Source organism: Peromyscus californicus, unplaced genomic scaffold (genome assembly GCF_007827085.1).
Source record: "Peromyscus californicus insignis strain IS unplaced genomic scaffold, ASM782708v3 Scaffold_8__1_contigs__length_139910024, whole genome shotgun sequence".
Classification (NCBI taxonomy): domain Eukaryota; kingdom Metazoa; phylum Chordata; class Mammalia; order Rodentia; family Cricetidae; genus Peromyscus; species Peromyscus californicus.
The window spans coordinates 8,570,594-8,593,173 of record NW_026294606.1 but is presented as its reverse complement, the minus strand read 5'-3'; the positions used below and the strand labels follow the sequence as shown (position 1 = coordinate 8,593,173).

Below are 22,580 nucleotides of genomic sequence, written 5' to 3'. Positions count from 1 at the left end.
TGTGTAGCCCAGGATGGCCTTGAACTCCTGATCTTCCTGCTTCCTCCTCCCAAGTGTTGGGATTAAAGGTATGTGCCACCACTGCCTGTCCTCTGTGGTTAACTAGTGGCTAGATCTGCCCTCTGATCTTCAGGCAAGCTTTATTTGTCAGAACACAAACAAAATATAACACAACAGAAGGAGGCAGATGGGATCGTTTCTTTACTCTCTGTGGGAAATGTGGTGAAGTACTGTGTACCCTAATAAAATTTGCCTGAAGATCAGAGAACAGAACAAGTCACTAGATTAAACATAGATGCCAGGCAGTGGTGGCACCTTTAATCCTAGCACCCAGGAGGCAGATATCCGTCTGGATCTCTGTGAGTTCAAAACCACCCGGGACTACATGAGATTGACTCAGTCTAGGAGAGAACAGAGCCAGACAGTGGTGGCACACACCTTTAATCCCAACACTTGGGAGTCACACACCTTTAATCCCAGCACTTGAGATCTCATGCCTTTGTTTGGGAAGCACACACACCTTTAATCCTAGCACAAAGAAGAAAGTGATATGGCTGGGCGGAGAAAGGTCTATAAGGTGTGAGGAGACAGGAATTAAAAGGCTTTTTGTCTGAGAACCTTTCAGCTAAGGACTCAGAGGCTTTCAAATGGAGGATTCTTGGAGTTGGCGAGGTGAGGCGTAGCTGTGCTTGTTTCTTTGTCTCTCTGATCTTCAGGCAAATTTTATTAGGGTATACAATATATCACCACACACAAGGCTGTAGTGATAGCTTCAAACTCGAAGTCACACATTGGCTGTGGCTAATCTTGGTGCGTCACAAAACAAAGGGAATAGACGTGAATGTGTGAGAGAAAGATTTGTGAAGGGTGTGTGGGGGGAGACAGAAGTGGGCAGGTGGGGGTGAGTGTGGAGGGTGAGGGAGAGGAGATAGAGGTGGGCAGGTGGGGGTGAGTGTGAAGGGTGAGGGAGAGGAGACAGAGGTGGGCAGATGGGGGTGAGTGTGAAGGGTGTTTGGGGGGAGACAGAAGTGGGCAGGTGGGGGTGAAGTGTGGAGGGTGGGGCAGGAGGAGACAGAGGTGGGCAGGTGGGGGTGAGTGTGGAGGGTGGGGCAGGAGGAGAAAGAGGTGGGCAGGTGGGGGTGAGAGAGTATGCATTGTGTACACTTGTGAGAATGTCTAAGAATAAATTAAAACCGTTAAAAAAGAAAACTAAGGGCTGGATGGACAGCTGCATGGGCAGAGGTTCAGCTTGTGCCCTGCTTCTCAGAGAACCAGAGTTCAGTTCCCCATGCAGGCAGTGTACAACCACCTGTGATTCCAGCTTCAAGGTGTACATATGCACTCAAAAGCACACACATGTATACGTCATTTAAAAAGTAAATCTTAAAAACTAACAGAGAGAGAGAGAGAGAGAGAGAGAGAGAAAGAGAGAGAGAGAGAGTGTGAGCGAGCGCATGTGTGCTGGAGAGCACGAGCTGAGCCTGGAAACCATTTATGGAAGCACATACCTGTACTTCTAGCACTTAACAGTGAATTTGAGGTCAGCCTGGGCTACATGAGATCCTGTCTCAAAACCCAGGGGTGAGTTGGGGAGAGAAAGAGGAAAAAAACAAAAAAAGAAAATGGAGCCTAGGGTCAAATGACAGTTAAGTGGTAGCGTCACAATTTGAATCCAGAGTCCCAGATTCGGAAGGCCAGGAGGCCCTTAGCTATACCACCATCCGTCACTGAGGGCAATCAGCCTTCTACTTCAGCTAATGCTGAGTAAAGATAAGTCACTTTGACAGTAGAAATTCCCACACAGCATTGTTAACTCCGTGTTGGATAATTAAACCAGACTTCCCTATGCTACTTGTACCCTCCATGGGACCTAGGGAGTCAGATTTGGAATGAGTAGGGGCAGGAGAGTACTTTGTTTTGCTCTGAATAATTCTGTATATAGTTAAATGGACTTTTCCCTCCCCTTCCTTTTAAAATGTATTACCCGTGACTGACAGTTCACAGGACCAGTCTGGTGTGTGCCCAGTGCAGGTAATCAGTGTGGTCATTACTGCACTGGCTGGTGGCAGTGTCCACAGACCTTCATCCTGTCTCCAGCCTCTGGTATGCTTTATGGTCCCTCTAGTGCGTTCCCTTAGAGGGGTTAGTGTAAAGTCGGATTATTGTCTGCCATCGGCTTCATAAAAATGTGAAAGGACGCAAAAAAGAAAAACGTTTTCCTCAGAATGGTGGCCTTCTGCGTGGTGTCTCTGCTTTCCCTGTGGAGTGAGTCCCAGCTGTCCACGTTGTTGGGTGGGGTCCTCGGTTTGTTTCCAGGCTTGTCTTCTGTGGAAGCATACTGTCACCTCAGCTTGGTGGGGCTGTATGTAGCCAGAGGCTCCCCAGCAGGCACGCAGGGTTTTTCTTTCAGGCTGCTTGGCGGTGAAGGTAGACCTTCACTGGCTGTCCCCTGAAGTGTGGGCTGGGACAGCTGTGGGCCTTTCTCCACAGTCTTGCAGCTGATGGCCAGAGCTGCCCATTCACTAAAAACAGAAGGAACGGCTAAGGAGCAAATTGGTCCCTTGATTTGGGGCAGGTAGACCCAGGGCACTGGGTTGAAGGGAAATTATTGCTGTGCAGTCGGGAGTCCTAGGACAATTAAGCAGTCCAGACAGGTCACTAGGTGACACTCATTTCCTGGTTTGTTTATTTGAGCCAGACTGTTTCTCCACCTAGCAGTCTGCTGCCCTGGTGCCCTGGCCCACAGAGAGCAGCCCTTCCCTTATGACTTCTGAGGCTTCCCCAGCATCCCAGAGAGCCTATCTGGTTGGGTGACTCTGGGGTCTCCCAGCTACAGAGTGCAGGGCGGGGCTGGTAATCTGTATTTGGTGTTTTTCAGGCCTTTGGCTTTATGTCCAGGGTTGCCCTACAAGCAGAGAAGATGAATCATCACCCAGAATGGTTCAATGTGTACAACAAGGTAGATGGACCTCTTTCTCTTGGGATCTCTTTAATTTGGGGATTGAAGAAGACTCTTTATGAATGAGGTGCTGCTGAGAAAGTGTTCTCTTATTCTCTCTCAGAAACCCAGTGTGTCATTGTTAGCACAGTTCAGGGCTTTCCTGAGAGCAGAACTATAGTTCTTTGCCCTTAGGCTTGTCTTCCAACATTTATTCCAGAGGTTTGGACTTTCCTGAGTTAATCTTGGGTATCAGCCACGAAGATAAAATTTTACTATATTTTTGTGGAGGGATATTTATTTGGAGGGATATATTATTTAAGTCAGGGTCTTCCTGTGTACCCCTGTTTGTCCTGGAACTCACTATGAACACCATGCTGGTGGGAGATCTTCCTGCCTCTGCCTCCCATTTTGTGGGATTACAGGCATGTGTTGCCATGGCCACCTCAGTTACCTGAGACCTCAGAGTTTTAATTTGAAAATAATTTATTAAAAGGAATGGTAGCAAATCAGATAGCATGGCCTTATGTGTCTTGCTGAAATGAATCTCAGAAACTGTCTCTTTGTGGTAAATGTTTATTAAAGAGATGATCTCTAGAGCATAGACTAAAATGTTTTAAGGGGTGCAGTGAGAACAGCCACACCCCCGAGAACAGCCACACCCCCAAGAGTGTCTCACCACTTGGGATATCTGTCTAGATTTCTTCAAGGGTTTGTAAATCCTCTCTGAGAAAAAGTACTTCACTGTTGTGATTTAAAAAGAAGCAATTCCTAATTGTCCAGTTCCAGGATGAATGTCTCCTGCCTGGACACTTCTCTTTGCTTTTTAATCTTGTTGAGTGATGTCCCCACCCATGCTTCCTCATTTGGCAGCCTGCTTTTCTACCTCACTCAGGTACTGCCTGATAGGTTGGCTTGCCCTTTCTTAGTGGCCTGAACAGGGTTGGTGTAATTAAAGTTCTGGGAGTTAAAATGGAGCTTTCGTCTCTGTTCTTTTTTCCCAGGAAACAAGCTTTTCCATGCTGGAAGCTAACTCCCCTTGTCCTCTGGGAGCCTTCCCTCCTGGGTGGCTGTCCCACAAAGCATGTGCAGCCCACACCCCAAGCTGTCTGGGTTTGGGAAATGCAATGTTTATTCATAATGTAGCGTTTTCTAAATCATCTACCTCCAATTCTCAAATATGAATGTTGAGAAATAGATTGATTTCCAAACGACCTAGGGTCTCTCCCACAGGTCTCTCTCAGATCTGAAAAGCTGCTTTTCTCTTTGTAGGTCCAGATAACTCTCACTTCACATGACTGTGGAGGCTTAACCAAACGGGATGTGAAGCTGGCCCAGTTCATTGAAAACGCTGCTGCTTCTCTGTGATCTCTTTCAAAATGCACGTAAAGATCTAACACCTGACTTGTCTGCAGTGTTTTTGAAGGCCATTTATGTGAATAAATTAAGTAATAAATTAGTTTGTTTTTGCATATATACATTTTTGTATAGTTGGTGCTTAAATACAGAATGATTTGAACCCGAAGCCTGAGTTATTTTTTATTACATCTAGTCAGACATATAATAAACACCTGAGTTATTATTTAAAAATTGAAAGTGTGTGTGTGTGTGTGTGTGTGTGTGTGTGTGTGTGTGTGTGTGCGCGTGCACGCGCATACAGCTGCTTATGGAGGCCCGAGGTGCAGGATCCCCTGGAGCTCGGGTCAGGCAGTTGTGAGCTGTGTGACGTGGGTGCTGAAGCTGTACTTAGGGCCTCTGAAGAGCAGTGTGAGCTCTTGTCTGCCGAGCCATCTCTCCACCCTGGCCTGGTTTGTTACAGGAATTAAATTTTCAAAGAAATAGAACTTTTACATTTTTTTCTAAACAGGGTCTCACTGTATAGCCAGGCTGAATTTGGATTCTCTATATAGTCCAGACTGGCCTGGAAAAAAAAAAAAACACTGGAATTTTGTTTTTAGATATATTTATTCTATGTATATGATTTTTTTTTTTTTTTTTGAGACAGGGTTTCTCTGTATCCTTGGCTGCCCTGGAACTTACTCTGTAGCCCAGGCTGGCCTTGAACTCACAGAGATCCACCTGCTTCTGCCTCCCAGTGCTGGGACTAAAGGCGTATGCGCCACCACCGCTGCCTGCTTTGTATGATGCTTTGCCTGCATGTGTATATGTGCACCACATTCGTGCCTGGTGCCTGTGGAGGTCAGAAGAGGGCCGTGGACCCCTTGTAACTGGAGCTATGGACGTTTTAAGCTGTCATGTGGGTGCTGGGAATTGAATCCGGGTCTTCTGCAAGAAGAGAAAGTGTTCTTAACCTCCGAGCCATCTCTCCAGCCCCCAGATGGCATTCTTTTTTTTTTTTTTTTTTTTCGAGACAGGGTTTCTCTGTGTAGCTTTGCACCTTTCCTGGAACTCACTTGGTAGTCCAGGCTGGCCTCGAACTCACAAAGATCCGCCTGACTCTGCCCCCTGAGTGCTGGGATTAAAGGCGTGCGCCACCACCGCCTGGCTCAGATGGCATTCTTAAAGGCCACACTGGGGACATTTTGTCACCCAGAAACTAGAGATCAGGATTTTGTAACAGTGCTGGAGAATGGTTGGAAGGGACTCCCCACTGTGAAGATGTGTTCTTAGAGTAATTCTCACAAAGCTAGAGCTGTTTTGGGTTTAGCTGCTTTACTACTTGAATAGTTAATTTTATTACACGTTACAAAAATTGGATGAGTTATCTTGGTTATGTTTACTTTTTGGACCAGGGGTTGAAGGAGAGGACAAGTGTCTTGTCCATGGCTCCAGTAAGATGTGGCAATTCAAGGACTTCCTATCATCGCGATGGCCCCCTCTCCATTATTGGGCTTTAATGAATTGAGAAAGAACTAAGAGCCATACGTTTTCACAGTGTGTGTTGTCACCGGTGAACTGAGTGTCTGACTTAGTCTCTACTGAAGATCATCTCTGTAAGGACCTCACTCCACAGGCCTGAAGAGCAATCGTATTCGGAGCAAAACCCCTTACTGCCCCACCATGCCACTGCTGCTACAACATGAGGAACCTGTGTGGTCACGTGAGAAGGTCCAAGCTCCCCCAAACCAGTTCCTGGCCGGTTCAGTTAGCCGTGCCTTAGTTCCTTTCTCATTGCGAACAAATGTCCTAAAGAAAGCGGCTTAAAGGAGGAGGAGGGTTTATCCTCTGAGGCTCTCCATTAGCGGCTACAGTCCATCAAGGCGTGAAAAGGTGGCCGCAGGTATGTGAACTGGTCACATTGCATCTGTAGTCAGGAACCTATGGGATGGTGCTTAGGTGGGCCCCCTCTTCTCAGTTAGCCCCCATAGACATACCCAGAGGTGTGTCTCCTGGTCAACCTGACACAGCATACTACCGTCCCATTTTATTTTAAATTAATTTTAGCGTCATATACAATGTAGCGATTAGTGTTTGCTAATTTTTGTTTGTATTTTCAAGACAGGATATCCTGTATCTCCGGCTCACCTCCTTCTTGCTGTGGGATGTTCTGTATGTTAAATGTGTTGCTCTAATTGGTTAATAAATAAAACACTGATTGGCCAGTAGCCAGGCAGGAAGTATAGGCAGGACAAGGAGAGAATAAATTGTGGGAACAGGAAGGCTGAGGCAGAGAGACACTGCCAGCCACCGTCATGACAAGCGAGATGTAAGGTACCGGTAAGCCATGAGCCATGTGGCAACTTATAGACTAATAGATATGGGTTAATTTAAGATATAAGAACTAGATAACAAGAAGCCTGCCGCGGCCATACAGTTTAGAAAAAATATAAGTCTCTGTGTTTTTACTTGCTTGGGGTCTAAGCAGCTGTGGGACTGGTGGGTGAGAGAGAGATTTGTCCTGACCGTGGGCCAGGCAGGACTGGAGAAAACTCTAGCTACACCTTCTCTCTTTAAAAAATTTATTTTTAATTTGTATGTATGTGCCTGCATGAGTTTATGTGTGCCATGTGCATGCAGGTACCCAGAGAGGCAGGAGGGTATTGGATCTTCTGAAACTGCAGTTACAGGTGGCTGTGAGCCACCAAACATGGATTCTTGGAATCAAACATAGGTCTTCGGCAAGAATAGTAAGTACTCTTAAAGCCTGAGCCATCTCTCTAGTCCCCAAAGGAATGGTTTTCTCATGGCATCTTCATACATATTATACTTGGTGGGAACATGGAATTTAGGGTAACCTAAGTCTGTGTTCCTGGGTCGTAGTCATGCAGAATGGCTCCGTAATAAATGACCTCTTACTTCCTTTTGAAGGTGAGATCCATGTTTGTTTGTTTTTGCATTGACAAAGGTTATAGTTAAGAAGTAAAAAGAAGCCCGTGGTGGTGGCACATTTCTTTAATCCCAGCACTCGGGAGGCAGAGGCAGGTGGATCTCTGTGAGTTCGAGGCCAGCCTGGTCTACAGAGCGAGATCCAGGACAGCCAGGGTTACACAGAGAAACCCTGTCTCGAAAAACCAAAAAAAAATAAAATAAAATAAAATAAAAAGAGAAAAGGACGAGAGAAAGAAGATGGAGGGCTAAGAGGAGGGGCCTGTGAGACTCATGACTGGGGGGTAAAGAAGGCCTGATAGCACACTGTGGGGGGAGACACGGGGGGAGACACGGGGGGGAGACGGGGGGAGACACGGGGGGGAGACGGGGGGAGACACGGGGGGGGGAGACGGGGGGGAGACACGGGGGGAGACACGGGGGGGAGACACGGGGGGGGAGAGACACGGGGGGAGACGGGGGGAGACACGGGGGGGGGGAGACGGGGGGAGACACGGGGGGGGGAGACGGGGGGGAGACACGGGGGGAGACACGGGGGGGGGACACGGGGGGGGAGACACGGGGGGGACAGACACGGGGGGAGACACGGGGGGAGACACGGGGGGGACAGACACGGGGGGGGACACGGGGGGGAGACACGGGGGGGACAGACACGGGGACAGACCACGGGGACAGACACGGGGGGAGACACGGGGGGGGGACACGGGGGGAGACGGGGGAGACACGGGGGGAGACACGGGGGGAGACAGGGGGGACACGGGGGGGAGACACGGGGGGGGGAGACGGGGGGGGGACACGGGGGGGAGACACGGGGGGGGACATGGGAGACACGGGGGGGGACACGGGGGGGGAGACACGGGGGAGACACGGGGGGAGACACGGGGGGGGAGACACGGGGGGGGGACACGGGGGGGAGACATGGGGGGAGACACGGGGGGGAGACACGGGGGGGGACGTGGGGGGGAGACACGGGGGGAGACACGGGGGGGGAGACGGGGGGGGACACGGGGGGGAGACACGGGGGGGACACGGGGGGGGACACGGGGGGGGACACGGGGGGGACACGGGGGGGAGACGGGGGGGGAGACACGGGGGGGAGACACGGGGGGGGACACGGGGGGGAGACACGGGGGGGGAGACGTGGGGGGGAGACGTGGGGGGGGACACGGGGGGACGTGGGGGGGGACACGGGGGGGACACGGGGGGGAGACACGGGGGGGGACACGGGGGGAGACACGGGGGGAGACACGGGGGGGGACACGGGGGGAGACACGGGGGGGAGACACGGGGGGACATGGGGGGGGACACGGGGGGGAGACGGGGGGGGGACACAGGGGGAGACACGGGGGGAGACACGCGGGGGAGACACGGGGGGAGACACGGGGGGGACACGGGGGGAGACACGGGGGGGGGGGAGACATGGGTGGAGAGACATGGGGGCAGGAGAGACACGGGAGGGGGAACACAGACAGACACATGGACCATGACACATAAGCATGGTCCTAAAACCTAACCCAGAAGAACACAGAGACCATTGTGAGACATATATGCAAACCAGAAATTAAATATTAGGAGCCTAGAGAAAAAATCCTAACGGGTGAAGTTTTCAGATCCTTTTGGCTCTAGCTCAGTGGTTCTCAACCTTCCTAATGCGGAGACCCTTTCAGGCAGTTCCTCACATTGTGGTGACCCCCCCAACCATAAAATTATTTTTGTTGCTACTTCATAACTGTATTTTGCTACTATTATGAATCATAATGTAAATATCTGATATGCAGGACAGTCTTAGGCAACTCCTATACAAGGGTTGCTGTGGGATGTCTTTCTGTATGCTGTGAATATATGTTGTCCCCATTGGTTAATAAATAAGCTGCTTTGTCCTATGGCGAGGCAGCTTAGAAGCAGGTGAGAAATCCAGGAGAGAGACAGGAAAGAGAGAAGCGGAGTCCAGGGAGACACCAGCACCACCAGGAGAAGCAAGATGTGAAAGTACCGGTAAGCCACGGCCACATGGCAGCTTATAGATTAATAGAAATGGGTCAAGTTAGAAGAGCTAGCTAGAGAGAAGCCTGACCCGTAGGCCATGCAGTTTGTAAATAATGTAAGCCTCTGTGTGTTTACTTGGGACCAAGCAGCTGTGGGAGGCAGGTGGGAGAGATCCATCCTGACTGCAGGGCCGGGCAAGACAGGAAGAAACTTATGGCTACAAAGGGTCACTGGACCCCAAAGGGGTCATAACCCACAGGTTGAGAATCACTGCTCTAGATGATTCCACATGATGCTGTGTGGGTAAGGAGAGAAGCCATGGTTTCAACAAAGCTTTACTGTTCCTGGGTTTTTGGTGTATGGTGCAGGGAGGTTATAAGTCCTTGGACCCCACACTCCATCTTGGCTCTTCTGGTTCTTCAGATCTGGTGTGTGTAAAAACATCACTTCACTTGCAGCTACCAAATACTTTTTAAAGCTTTTCTTTTTTTGTTTGCTGTTTTAATCCACAGGTAATTAGATGGAGCTAGGCATGGCACACACCTATAACCCGAGCACACTGCACTGAGCAGGAGGGACTGTATATAGGAGAGGAGTTCAAGGTCATTCTCTGCTACATATGAAGGTTTCAGAACAGCATGGGCTATATCAGACTGGGTCAGAAAACCAATTTAAAAAATTGTGTATCGTTATGAGACACAGTGTGATGTTCTAGTGCATGTGTATATTGTGCATTGACCAACTCGGGGTACTAATCTCAAACATTTACCATCTTGGGATCGGATTTGAAGTCCTCTCCTCTATTTTATTGTATGACACAATATTGTTGATTATAACCACCAGGACTTATTTCTTCTACTCTGTAGGGTAGAGATGCTATTATTTCTCAATTCAGTGTTTTAGTTGCTTATGTGAGTATTTTTCCCACCAGCAATGGACACGGACACACGTGTGTTAGAATACTAAGGACTTGCCGGGGTAGAGTGCTTGCCCAGCACACAAGGTTGTAGGTTCCACCCGAAAACTGCAGACAATAGAAAAGAAAGAATATTAGGACAGTAGAGATGGTGGGGTGGCTACCCCATTTCCTTATAGCTCAAGAACTTGTGTTTTCAGGAAATGGACTAACTCAGAGACTAACCATTTAATATTACACGGCACTCCAGATCTCTGTCTTGCCTTGTGAGAATCAAGCCAAAGCAGGGCAAGGATGAAGATACTAATTTTGAAGGGTTGAACAGAACTAAATCCCTATAGCTCTTGTGCTTAAAAACATCTCTAGGTCTTGGTGTAGCTGGAAGCCCGGCAGACCCGTGTTTCTCCATCCCGCCTGGCCCCGCAGTCCCAAAGCCACTTACAAAACAATCACTCAGAAGTTTAATATTAATTGCAAATTCTATGGCCTGTGGCTCAGGCTTCTCGCTAGCTAGCTCTTACAACTTAAATTAACCCATTCCTGCTGCTCTATATGTTACCATGTGGCCATGGCATTACGGGTGTGCTGGCATCTTGTTGCTCCCTGGATGGGTTTGGCATCTCTCCTTACTCTGCTCTTACTCTCTCCCTTGGATTTTCCCGCCTGCACCATAGGCCAGTGCAGCTTTTTTATCAACCAATCAGAGTAACACATATTCACAGCATACAGAAAGACACCCCACAACACTTGGGCTCATTCCTCACACTCTTGAGTTTCCACACTGTTCATGACCATCCTCTGAGCCAAACAACCAGCATCTTTGGGAGTTCAGCTGTTGCTGGCTTGCAAGATCATCCCAGCTGGACTTGTTGACTGTTGACGTCTCACATAGAAGGAAGGATGGGACGCTCACAGGACCCTTACCTGAGTATCCAGCCACTCCATACCATATGTTGCATGCAGTTCTGCCCTGATTGCTTATGGCCTCAGGGCAGGGCTAGAGTATATGGGCTGGTGAGGGTTAGGGGAGGGTGCCTTCATTTATGCATCTATGGGAAAGCAATGATTCCTGCTGGGTAGAGACTTCACAATGTGGCCTTAGGTGGGGAACTCCCTTACTCCTGTATGTAACCCCTTATCTGTGCTCTGTAAGTAAGCCCAATAAACTGAGAAAGAAATTGGACACAATACTCTCTGGATTTGTCCTTGGGACCTTAGACATTGTTCATATTTTCCTCAGGAAAGGAGTTTTGGTTGCCACATCCCAAACTTCCAAATAGCAAGACCTGCGATGCTTTCTCTGACTTCCCTGGATTTTTGTGTCCACAGCCTCCCCCATCGCCATCTTCCTTTGCTTCTAGATGTCATTGGTCTTGGCTCTGGGTATGTTCTGTCCCTCAGAAACTCAGAAAACTTAAATTTTCCTCCTACATGACCCTCAACTTGTCTTACCATCTTATAAAAGGCCTTTGTCTGCCAGAGTGGGCATATCATAAGGGAAAGTCTTAACGCCTCTAATGTCCCGCTTTGCCTCCATTGCTAGGCACTCATCTGAGGCATTCCCCACCCCATGAAGAGGGACTTGCAAGCAGATGAGCCCACAGTCAGGACTCCCTCTCAGGCTAGTAACTGCTAGAATACCTAAGATGACCTCATAAAGCAGAGAATCCTTTCCAGCATCCCTCTCACTGCCTTTAGAATCCAGGTGCCCAAAGAAATCCTTAGGCAGAGGTTTTGGGTTATATGATAAAAGCAAGGGATAAAAACAGAAAATTTGGGAGATGACTCATCACTTTTACCACAGCTCCGTAAGAGTTGTATCTAGCTCACTGTTTGATACTGCGTCAGAGGCATTGTATGCAAGAATCAAGAAAATTAAGTAAGTATCCTTTACCTCCATGGTCAGAAAATGTGTGAAGGGAAGCATGGGGGCAGGGCACCTGAACTCTCCTAGCTGCTCCTGCAGGTACTTGTCTGCATCCCAAGAGAGGAAAGCATCTCAGACACGCTGGTTTCTCTGGAGGGTGAGGTTGGCACATTTGCTGGTCACTTGGAGTCTGAATTTGATTCTGCTGTTTATTAAGGTATTAGATGATTTGAAGGCCTTTTTTCCTTTATTTTGCTACAGGACTTATTTCAAATCATATAATAAACATTACATATTTTGCTATAGGTTATAAGGTAGATAGTCTGTAGCAGGCTTTCTCAGACTGCCAGCCCCCAAATCACGACATGGAGACTTATTATTAGTTATGAATGCTCGGCCCTAGATTATGCTTGTCCCATCAGCTCTTATAACTTAGTTTAATGCATTTCTCTTCATCTATGTTTTGCCTCCAGACTTTTTACCTTTCTTTCATTCTGTATGTCCTACTCTGTGTCTGTCTGTCTGGTGGCTGGCTGGCCCCAGGTCTCTCTCTTTCCCCCTCATTCTTTCCTCCTCCCCTGGAACCTAGATTCTTCCTCCTCATTCTCTCTGCCTGCCAGCCCTGCTATCCCTCTCCTGCCTAGCTATTGGCCATTCAGCTTTTTATTAGACCAATCAGGTGCCGTAGGCAGGCAAAGCAACATATCTTTACATCATTAAACAAATGCATCATAAACAAATGTAACACATTTTTACATTGTTAAAGTAGTATTCCATAACATTTCCCCCTTTTTGTCTAAATAAAAGGGAGGTTTTAACTTTAACATAGTAAGACTATATACAGTAAGAAAATTTATCAGGTAAGAATATCCAGTCCATTTGTATTTGGCAAGTTCAGAGAAAACACTCCGTTATTTGTCCTATCTTGATTGAGTCCAAAGTTTTGTACCTAATTTACCTTCTATCATAACTAAAGAATACTCTAACTAGCTAGTCTTCAACTACATCAAAGACCCCATAAGGATATTATATTGCCTGAGTAAACAGGAAGTGCAGTGTAAGCCACTTTCAAAACTATAGAAATGACAGAGACATCTGGCTGCCTGGATAGTTACCCAAATTTCCTCTGCAACATTGGGGCATCCATCTTCACCTTACAGGCCTAGAATATCTGGCAGACTTTTCTATGAAGCAGGGATTTTGAAGGCCTATCCTGCCTTGTTTTTGCAAAGTTTGGCAGTCTTTTTCCTTTGTGTTCTGCTTGTCCATTTTGGATGGTATACTGTCAGCAGTTGAGGCAAGGACAATTTCTTGTCCAAATGCTAGCTTTGTCATATTGAAAGTAAACTCTATATGAAGATTTCTTGATGTCTGTCATCCTTTTATGAAGTAGATTGGTGCTGCCAGGAGCAGACATGTCTCAATGTTATGAAAAGCCCCATCTTATTAAACATCTTAAATACCATATTCTGTAGGTCTTTGAACTGTTTGATGATCACCTATGTATCTAAAATGTATGTGTTTAAACTTGAAAACATACCTAATATGACTACAAGATTGACTATTGTAGATGACTAACTACTAATCTGCATTTCCTAATTATACATTACATTTTTAAATGAGCTGCATAAGCACAATACCCCAAATAAGAGTAGAGTAGAAACATACATATAGTATAACAAAAATAACTTTAAATTTGTATAAATATACCCAACCCATAACCCCCCCAATGTAAAATATTTGAAGTTAATAGTTGTCTTTTTTTTTTTTTTTTTTTTTTGAGACAGGATTTCTCTGTGTAGTTTTGGTGCCTGTCCTGGATCTTGCTCTGTAGACCAGGCTGGCCTTGAACTCACAGAGATCCACCTGGCTCTGCCTCCTGAGTGCTGGGATCAAAGGCGTGTGCCACTGCCACCTGGCAATAGTTGTCTTTTTATCCCATATTCCTATATCCCCCCTAAACAATGACAAGCATCCATAACCCACCGAATGACCAAAAACCACCCACCTCACATCTTGGGAATGTGGGCATTGTGTTCTTTAGACTGCTTCCTGTTGTCTAGGGTGATGGCATCTTTAAGGAACCCTGAGAAAATTGAGATAATGGTCAAGTTCTGGGAAAACTAGTTGTAACATTTGTTGTCCAGTCTCAGAACTGTTGCCATGCAGAGGGATCAGTATATATGTCACCTGTCTTGTAGTTTTTCTTGGTTTATTTCTTTATATCTGTAGCCAAGATTTTCAGGAGGTCTCCCCCAAGTCAAACCTGATCTCCATTAATCTTAAAAGAATCCACAGCCTTTCATTTCCTGTGGAAACAAAAGCATAACCTCTTCCCCAATGCAATACATTTTCTGAATTCCATTTTAAAGTTAAGCCATCCCTAAAGTATCTAGGCTGGTTTAATTCAGCAGTCCCTTTTACAATCCTTTGTCTCTCAGCAGTGGCCGTTCACTCATCAGCATTCAAAAAATTCAAAGTCAACACCATACAGGATCCAGACACCCTGTGTATTTTCCATCTTTATGTGGCTTTCCCCCTTTATATTACTTTACTTTCTCTTTAAAGACTTTATTATTTTTATACTGTATTTTTTCCCTATGACTGTGTATACCCATTTTCTTTCTTAAGCCTATGTGTATACCCATTTTCTTTCTTAAGCCTATGTGTATTTTTGAACACACTGTAACCTGTTTTTGTTTTTTTTTTCTCCCCAATCTGGACCTGTCTTTATTGCATGTCTCTAGCTTTTTCTGACCATGTGAGCCAAACCTTAAACTGCTAAGTGGCTTTGGACTGGCAGCTGGCTCTGCCCCACTCAGGTCCATGAGAGCCAACTTTTATGACCCTTGAGCCTGGCTGAGAGCTGTGTCTAACTGGGAGCTGCATTCAACCACCCCGACTCTAGGTAGCTCATGACTGCACTGTGGCCGGTGTTTTTACTTGAAGTGCCAGCTACTCAAGTGCTCGCTGTATGGCAGAGCTTCTTAAAGGAGCCATGTCCATTTATTTTATTTTATTCCCAGTGTTCTCAGGTCCCATGTGGAAATTTGGACCCCATATGGGAATGCCGAATGTAGCAGACTTTCTTTTAGGCCACCAGACAACTTCCAAAACATGACATGGAGACTTATTATTAAATATGAATGCTCTGCCTTAGCTTATGCTTGTTCAACTCTTATAACTTAAATTAACCTGTTTCTCCTCATCTACATTTTGCCTCAGGGCTTTTTACCTTTCTTTCACTATGTATGTCCTACTCCGTGTCCTACTCCATGTCCGTTGCCTGGCTGACTGGCTCTGGGCATCTCCCTCTTTTTCTCCTTTGTTCTCTTTCTCTTCCTCCTACTTATTCTCTCTCCCTCCCTCCTCTTTCACCTAGACCCCTCCTCCTACTTATTCTCTCTGCCCAGCCCCGCCTACTCCTCTACTGCCTAACTATTGGCTGTTCAGCTTTTTATTAGACCAATCAGGTGCCTTAGGCAGGCAAGGTTAACCGGCAACACATTTTTACATAATTAAATGCAGCATAAATGTAACACATCTTTACATTGTTAAAGTAATATTCCACAATAATAGTCTGGGTTTTTTTTGTTTTGTTTTGTTTTTCCTGTGTGTGTGTGTGTGTGTGTGTGTGTGTGTGTGTGTGTGTGTGTGTTATGTGAGTGCTAGCATGTGTGTATGTGCACCATCTGCATGTGTGGTACCCACAGAGGCCAGAGGAACTTCAGCTCTGCAGGTGCTTTGTGTCTTAAGATAAAGGCCTCACTATGTTGTAGGTTCAAGCTGTCTTCCCGCCTCAGCCTCCTGAGTAGGCTTGGGGTCACAGGTGCAGACTGTCACAGTTGAATTCTCTCTCTCTCTCTCTCTCTCTCTCTCTCTCTCTCTCTCTCTCTCTGTATATATATTGACCTGTAAGGAAATGTATTTATTTGTTACAGATAGTAGGAAAAATATACTACTCTTTAAGAAAACTTTTAAAGCATTGATATATGTAAATAAATAGAAAAAAGAATGCCTGTGGCCTCACTGCTCAGAGTAGACACTGTCAGTATGTTACCAGCTTACAGTGGACACTGTCAGTATGTTATCAGCTTACAGTGGACACTGTCAGTATGTTATCATTACAGTGGACACTGTCAGTATGTTATCGGCTTACAGTGGACACTGTCAGTATGTTACTATCTTACAGCGGACACTGTCAGTATGTTACCATCTTACAGTGGACACTGTCAGTATGTTATCAGCTTACAGCAGACACTGTCAGTATGTTACCATCTTACAGCGGACACTGTCAGTATGTTACCATCTTACAGTGGACACTGTCAGTATGTTACCATCTTACAGTGGACACTGTCAGTATGTTACCATCTTACAGCGGACACTGTCAGTATGTTACCGGCTTACAGTGGACACTGTCAGTATGTTACCATCTTACAGCGGACACTGTCAGTATGTTACCATCTTACAGCGGACACTGTCAGTATGTTACCATCTTACAGTGGACACTGTCAGTATGTTATTGGCTTACAGTGGACACTGTCAGTATGTTACCATCTTACAGTGGACACTGTCAGTATGTTGCCGACTTACAGCAGACACTGTCAGTATGTTGCCATTGCTCTGGGTGAATCTCCTACTTATTTGTATGTGGACAAAATCTTTTTGAGATGAGTATGTTTCCATCTTGTTTTGTTTTCCTGCTTTGTTCTCCACCAGATCATAATCATTTTTCTAAGCCATGAGAAGATGCGTAGATACACTTTTGGATCAGTATTTCATGGTATGATACTCCATAGTTTACTTAACAAATCTTTTAAAATTAAAAAATTGATGTGTGTATGTTTATATGTGTAGGGCATGTGCATGCCCTGACATCTTTGTGGAGGTTGGAAGACAACTTTTGGTATCTACCATGTGGGGCCTGGGGTTTGAGCTAAAGTCGCTGGGCTTGGCTGTAAGTGCCTTTATCTCCTGAACCATCTCACTAGCCTGTAACTAGTCCTTTCGGTTAGGTTTTAAAATGGTTTTCAAGTACTCATCACTATAAATAATCCTGGGATAAACGTGATGAACTAAGTCACTGTGTACATTTCCAGTGTATTCTTTTAGGCTAGAGTCTGGGGGAGAGGACATGAACAGTTCTTTCGTTGTTGTTGTTGTTGTTGTTGTTGTGTTGTTTATTTTGTTTTTTAAATCAAAGCCGATCAATGTAGGTTTCCCTGTTCCTTAGGAAGAATGTCCCATCACAGTCCATTTTTTCAGGCCTGAAATATTATCACATGAAAGTTTTGACTTATTTTATAAGCAAAAACCCACAAAGGTATTACTTTGTGTATTTCTGATACCATTTGTACTGTCATGATTGGATGTGTGTCCCTTTTCTCTTAGGGTGTTTGACTTTTTATCATAGACTTGCGTGTGTGTGTGTGTGTGTGTGTGTGTGTGTGTGTGTGTGTGTGTGTGTATGCTAATGCATTACCAATTTTTCCTGTGATATGTTCCCCTAATTCCCTGCTGTTTACTGACAGTAGTCACGTGGGGACGATTTGTTAAATAAGTAAGTGGAGATGGTGTTCCCTCGGTCTGAGAAGTAGTGACTGCTCTTTCTCAGGAGTCCAGGGAGAAGATGAGACAGGCTGTTCTGACCACCACCCATGTCTCAGGGGCCACTCATTTAGCTGTTTACAGGCCCCTGTACAGTTCTCTTCACAGTGTGTGGGGAACAACCCCTGAGGGGGCACTGTGGTAACCGCGCCTCTCATTCGCCCTTTGACAGGAGGAAGGATGTTGAATGCCAGGCGTTCTTTAGGAAGGTCATAAAGAACCCCATTTTCCAGGTCCTCATGATCAGCACCATCACGTCCAATGCTGCCTTCATGGTCTTGGGGACTGATTACAGCATAATGTACAGACTGTTCAGACTCTTCGAGGTGAGCACACAGATGCTTTAGTTCTACTTTGCCTGCTTTATTTCTGAAAATGTTAAAATATTTCCCAGGCATCTGGCTGCAAGGAGTGTTCTACAGAAACAACTCAGAAGACTTTTGACTTCTGCAGTGGCATCAGACAGTGGCCGAAGCAGCAGTGGTGATGTGATCTCCCAGAATTCTCTCTCATTTGTAAACAGAGAAACTAGATCTCATATCCAAGACTCACGGGCAGCATTTCTGATGAAGCCAGTGTTGGTCCCTGTGGGGAGGAAGCAGAGGGGCAGGAGGGAAGGGTGTGCTGGGCTGAGGTGAGGCTTGATGTTCGAAGCAAGTGTGTTGCCCATGCCAGTAGTGAGTTCAGAAAGTCAGTCTCTCCAAAGGGGCTGGAACAATCCAGAACCAAGGAGCTTGAAGAACTGACCAGGCAGAGCTCCCTCCAAAGGACTGTGCACTTAGGAGAATGGGAGTAAGATTTAGCAAGCTGGAGACATACAGTTTTTTTTTTTTTTTTTTGGTTTTTCGAGACAGGGTTTCTCTGTGTAGCTTTGCGCCTTTCCTGGATCTCACTCTGTAGACCAGGCTGGCCTCGAACTCACAGAGATCCGCCTGGCTCTGCCTCCCGAGTGCTGGGATTAAAGGCGTGCGCCACCACTGCCCGGCAACTGGTAACAGATTTTTTTTTTTTTTTTTTTTTTTTTTTTTTTTTTTTTTTTTGGTTTTTCGAGACAGGGTTTCTCTGTGTAGCTTTGCGCCTTTCCTGGAACTCGCTTTGTAGACCAGGCTGGCCTCGAACTCACAGAGATCCGCCTGGCTCTGCCTCCCGAGTGCTGGGATTAAAGGCGTGCGCCACCACCGCCCGGCCAGATTTTTAAAAAAAAGACAGGGTTCAGATAAAACAGAAGGAAATAGAATTGAAACAGCCCCCCAAATGAAGCGGTTGCATTTTAGGAGCAAAGCTCAGTGGAGTTAGAAGCATATGTTCTTAAAGGTTAGGAAATGAATTTAGGATAAAAAGTACAATAGTAAAGGACTGAGGTAAAATAGCACACATTAGTATAAGAAAGCAGAACAAGGAATCTGATCATAGAGGCAATGAAACCCCATGGTACAGATAAGTCTACAAAATCAGATAAACACAATAACATCCCCCGAGAGCAAAGCAACGTTAAGGAAAACATTGTACGTGCAGAGGGAACAGAAACACAGTGACAGAACTCAGGAAACAACTAGAAATCAAATAAAACTGTTTCAAAACCAAAGGCTAGAGTAGAGCGAACAGTTTGATACAACAGATGATAGCTTGAGTTAATTTGAGGAATTAAAAAAACTCATTAAAAATGGAAGTGATGAAAAAATGCTGAGTACTTGTGTTGAGGAAAAGATCCTGGATAAGGATATCCAGGATTGGAATGCTAAAAATCGAAACCCGAGAAAAATCACCCCAAAATCTGTATGTTGAAAGAGTGCACATTGCACACCCAAGAATATGAACTCAACCCAGCAAACACTAGGACACTGGGGTGAAATGTTTGGGCTTCAAGGATTCTGGGAAGTCCAGCTAATGAAGAAGCAAATCACCATCACACTTCTCTGTGGCCACACTGTCTGTCCAAAGATAGTGCAGTGACATGCTCAACTTCCCTCAGGAAAGAAAATGTGAACCAAGAAGGGACTCAGGCTTTATAAAAGGCACAAACTCACTGATGTTCAGACTCATGGTGTGAGCTCTAATCCCAATTATGTAATTACCCATAAGTGCCTGCCCTTCCTCATGGATTCACTTAGGAAAAAGTCTCAGCCAGCCCAAATGGCTGAAGAAGCATCACTTTGGTGCTTTTGGTGATGAACATGGCAGGTATAGTTGTCTGTAGAATTACAAACAACTCTAATGCTGATTGTCATTTCACAGGAAAAAGCATAGCACATAATGAATTTATTCTTTGATCCTAAGGCTCTATAGCGTGACTGAAAGATGGACAATGGGGCAAGCCATTACAAAAAGTTTTTTTTTTGGTTTTTCGAGACAGGGTTTCTCTGTGTAGCTTTGCGCCTTTCCTGGGACTCACTTGGTAGCCCAGGCTGGCCTCGAACTCACAGAGATCCGCCTGGCTCTGCCTCCCGAGTGCTGGGATTAAAGGCGTGCGCCACCACTGCCCGGCTTTTTTTTTTTTTTTTTTTTTTTTTTTTTTTTTTTTTTTTTACAAAAAGTTTTATAACTTTGTTTTTTGAGACAGGGTTTCTCTGTGTAGCCATGTCTGTCCTGGAACTCACTCTGTAGACCAACCTGGCCTCTAACTCACAGGAGTCCTCCTGCCTCTGCCTCCCCAGTGCTGGGATTAAAGGCATGAACCACCACTGCCTGGCAAAACTTTTTTTAATTTTAAAATTGTCTTTATTTTTTTTGAGAATTTCATACATATATACAATAAAATATGATCATATACCTCTTCCTCTTCCCCCAACATGCCCCCCAACATGCCTCTACCAAAATTTAATCTTTAACATGTTTTTGATGACCCACTTGTCCAGTTAGTGTGTAATTACCCATAAGTGCCTGCAGCATGTGCTGGCCCTCTGAGAGCTAGCCAGCAGGGAGGGCATTTCCTGGTTGGTTTGAGATGATTTCTTTATGTCCTGTGCCTTCTCTGTGGTCATCTCTCTGCTGAAAGAAAGTGTGTGTTATTTTAGCAACAGGCTCTTACCATGTGGACCCATGTTTAACAATTACCTTAATCGTGATGTACACAGTAGTGCTATTCTGAGACACTGTGAAATTTGTGCTAAAGCACATGGGTAATTGTGGAATTTTTCTCTTCTGTTTATTTTTTTCAGGGGAGAGGGTGTGCTCACACATAGTAGGCAAGCACTCGACCATCAACTTACATCTTCCACCCAGGAGAGCTTACATTTTATTTTCTTCCATCTTTCATGTTGTTTGTTTGTGGTATTTATCTGTCTGTTTATAGCAAGCTCTTATGTGTGGCCCAGGCAGACTTGAGCTTGTGTTCCTTTTCCTTCAGCATCCTGCATGCTGGGACCATCCCATGCTACTGAAAATGAGGATGCTTTGCTTCAGCATCCTGCATGCTGGGACCATCCCATGCTACTGAAAATGAGGATGCTTTGCTTCAGTATCTTGCATGCTGGGCCCATCCCGTGCTACTGAAAATGAGGAGTTTATTGTGCTCATGGCAAAGGAATGCAGGAGATAATTTGGGGACCTTCTGCTGGCTGAAGATGAGGCAATGTGAGGTGCAAGGATAATAAGTACTATGGTTAGAAAATCCTCAAAGACTGAGGTGAGGCCATGGAGGTAAAGGACTAAGTCTTCCTCCTGAACCAGAAGTTACAGGAAAGGCTTTACTGGTATTTCTGACATGATCTCTAACCTTAAGGAGTCATCTGCTGTGTGGCTACTCACACTACAGTTCTTAACATTTTGTTATGAGACAAGTTCATGCTCTGTAGACCAGGTTGGCTCCAAACTCATGATCCTTCTGCCTCAGCCTCCCGAGTGTTGGAATTTCAGGTGTACACCATTCATGATATTTCTATAAAGTGTTCCAGTTGATACATTAGAAAGAAATGACAGCATGTCACGCACTTCAACTCTGGAGAAGCAATGAATCTGGGTATTGAGCATCTACAAGAACCAGCAGACCCCATGTGCCTGCTAGAAAAGGAAGCACCTGCAGCCTTGCCCGGGATAAACCTGAGTGTGTTCCTGCTTTTGGAATCAGCTACCTACTGTCAAGAAACAGGGAGGAGAGGAAGGACATACCACAAAATGCAGACTGGAATGTTCTTCAGCCACACTACTTGGATTTAAAAAAAAAGTTATTTATTTATGTGTATCTTTCTCTGTGTGTATGCGTATATGTATGCTGATACCCATGGAGGCCAGAAGAGGGTGTCAGATCCCCTGGATCTGGAGTGAGAGGCAGTTTTGAGGCCACCTGATGTGGGTGCTGGGAAATGAATTTGGGTCCTCTGCAAGAGCTCTTAATCACTGATCCATCTCACAGCACTTGGAGTCCTTACCAGATAATCTGTAAGAATAAAAAAAAAAAAAAGTAATGAGGGATTTAAAAAATTTAATGGTAAATACCAAAATATTCTGGGAATATAGACATAGATTTCTATTATAAGGAACCAAGTCTTAATAAATATAGGAAAGTGGAAATAATTGCCTGTATTTGATCTGATCACAATGGAAAATGAAACTACAAAGCAACAGGAAGAGAAACTCATGGAGATCAAAGAGCCCACTATTGAACATCAAATGCGTCCTTGACGACATCAAGGAGAAGGTAAGAGCATTCCTAGAGTCTAATGAAAACGAAAACAACACATCAAACCTATGGAATAAATGAAAAAGTCCTAAGAGGGGAAGTTGCAGCATACGTGCCTGTATTACAGAATTGGAGGGGCTTGGAAGAGAGCTCACCAGGGAAAGGTACTTGATCCACGAGCCTGGAACCTGAGTTCAGTCCCTGAGATGCACAGGACGGTGGAAGGGGAGAGCCACTCCAGAAGGATTCCCCTCGACTCCCCAACTTCTATGGCTGTGAACCCACATACATGCAAAGCCTTTTTTTTTTTTTTTTTTTTTGGTTTTTTGAGACAGGGTTTCTCTGTGTAGCTTTGCGCCTT

General features: G+C 45.6%; 2 protein-coding genes across 5 annotated transcripts in view; both read left to right on the top strand.

Moving 5' to 3' along the window:
- Pcbd2 (pterin-4 alpha-carbinolamine dehydratase 2) overlaps positions 1-7,465 on the top strand; it is a 54,925-nt gene extending 47,460 nt beyond the window's left edge. The window contains exons 3-5 of one of the 2 annotated variants that reach the window (XM_052727114.1): positions 2,879-2,959; positions 4,211-4,319; positions 5,692-7,465. In XM_052727114.1, the coding sequence (XP_052583074.1) occupies positions 2,879-2,959; positions 4,211-4,306 (177 nt within the window). In that variant the 3' untranslated portion in view covers positions 4,307-4,319; positions 5,692-7,465. Of the gene's footprint in view, positions 1-2,878; positions 2,960-4,210; positions 4,464-5,691 lie in introns of those variants that run through there. The other variant, XM_052727113.1, reaches the window with a different exon arrangement.
- The window catches only part of Catsper3 (cation channel sperm associated 3), an 84,087-nt gene that overhangs the window by 43,065 nt on the left and 18,442 nt on the right, over positions 1-22,580 (top strand). The window contains exons 1-2 of one of the 3 annotated variants that reach the window (XM_052727109.1): positions 6,069-6,179; positions 17,774-17,927. In XM_052727109.1, the coding sequence (XP_052583069.1) occupies positions 17,841-17,927 (87 nt within the window). In that variant the 5' untranslated portion in view covers positions 6,069-6,179; positions 17,774-17,840. Of the gene's footprint in view, positions 1-6,068; positions 6,180-8,694; positions 12,007-17,773; positions 17,928-22,580 lie in introns of those variants that run through there. The other 2 variants (XM_052727110.1, XM_052727108.1) reach the window with 2 other exon arrangements.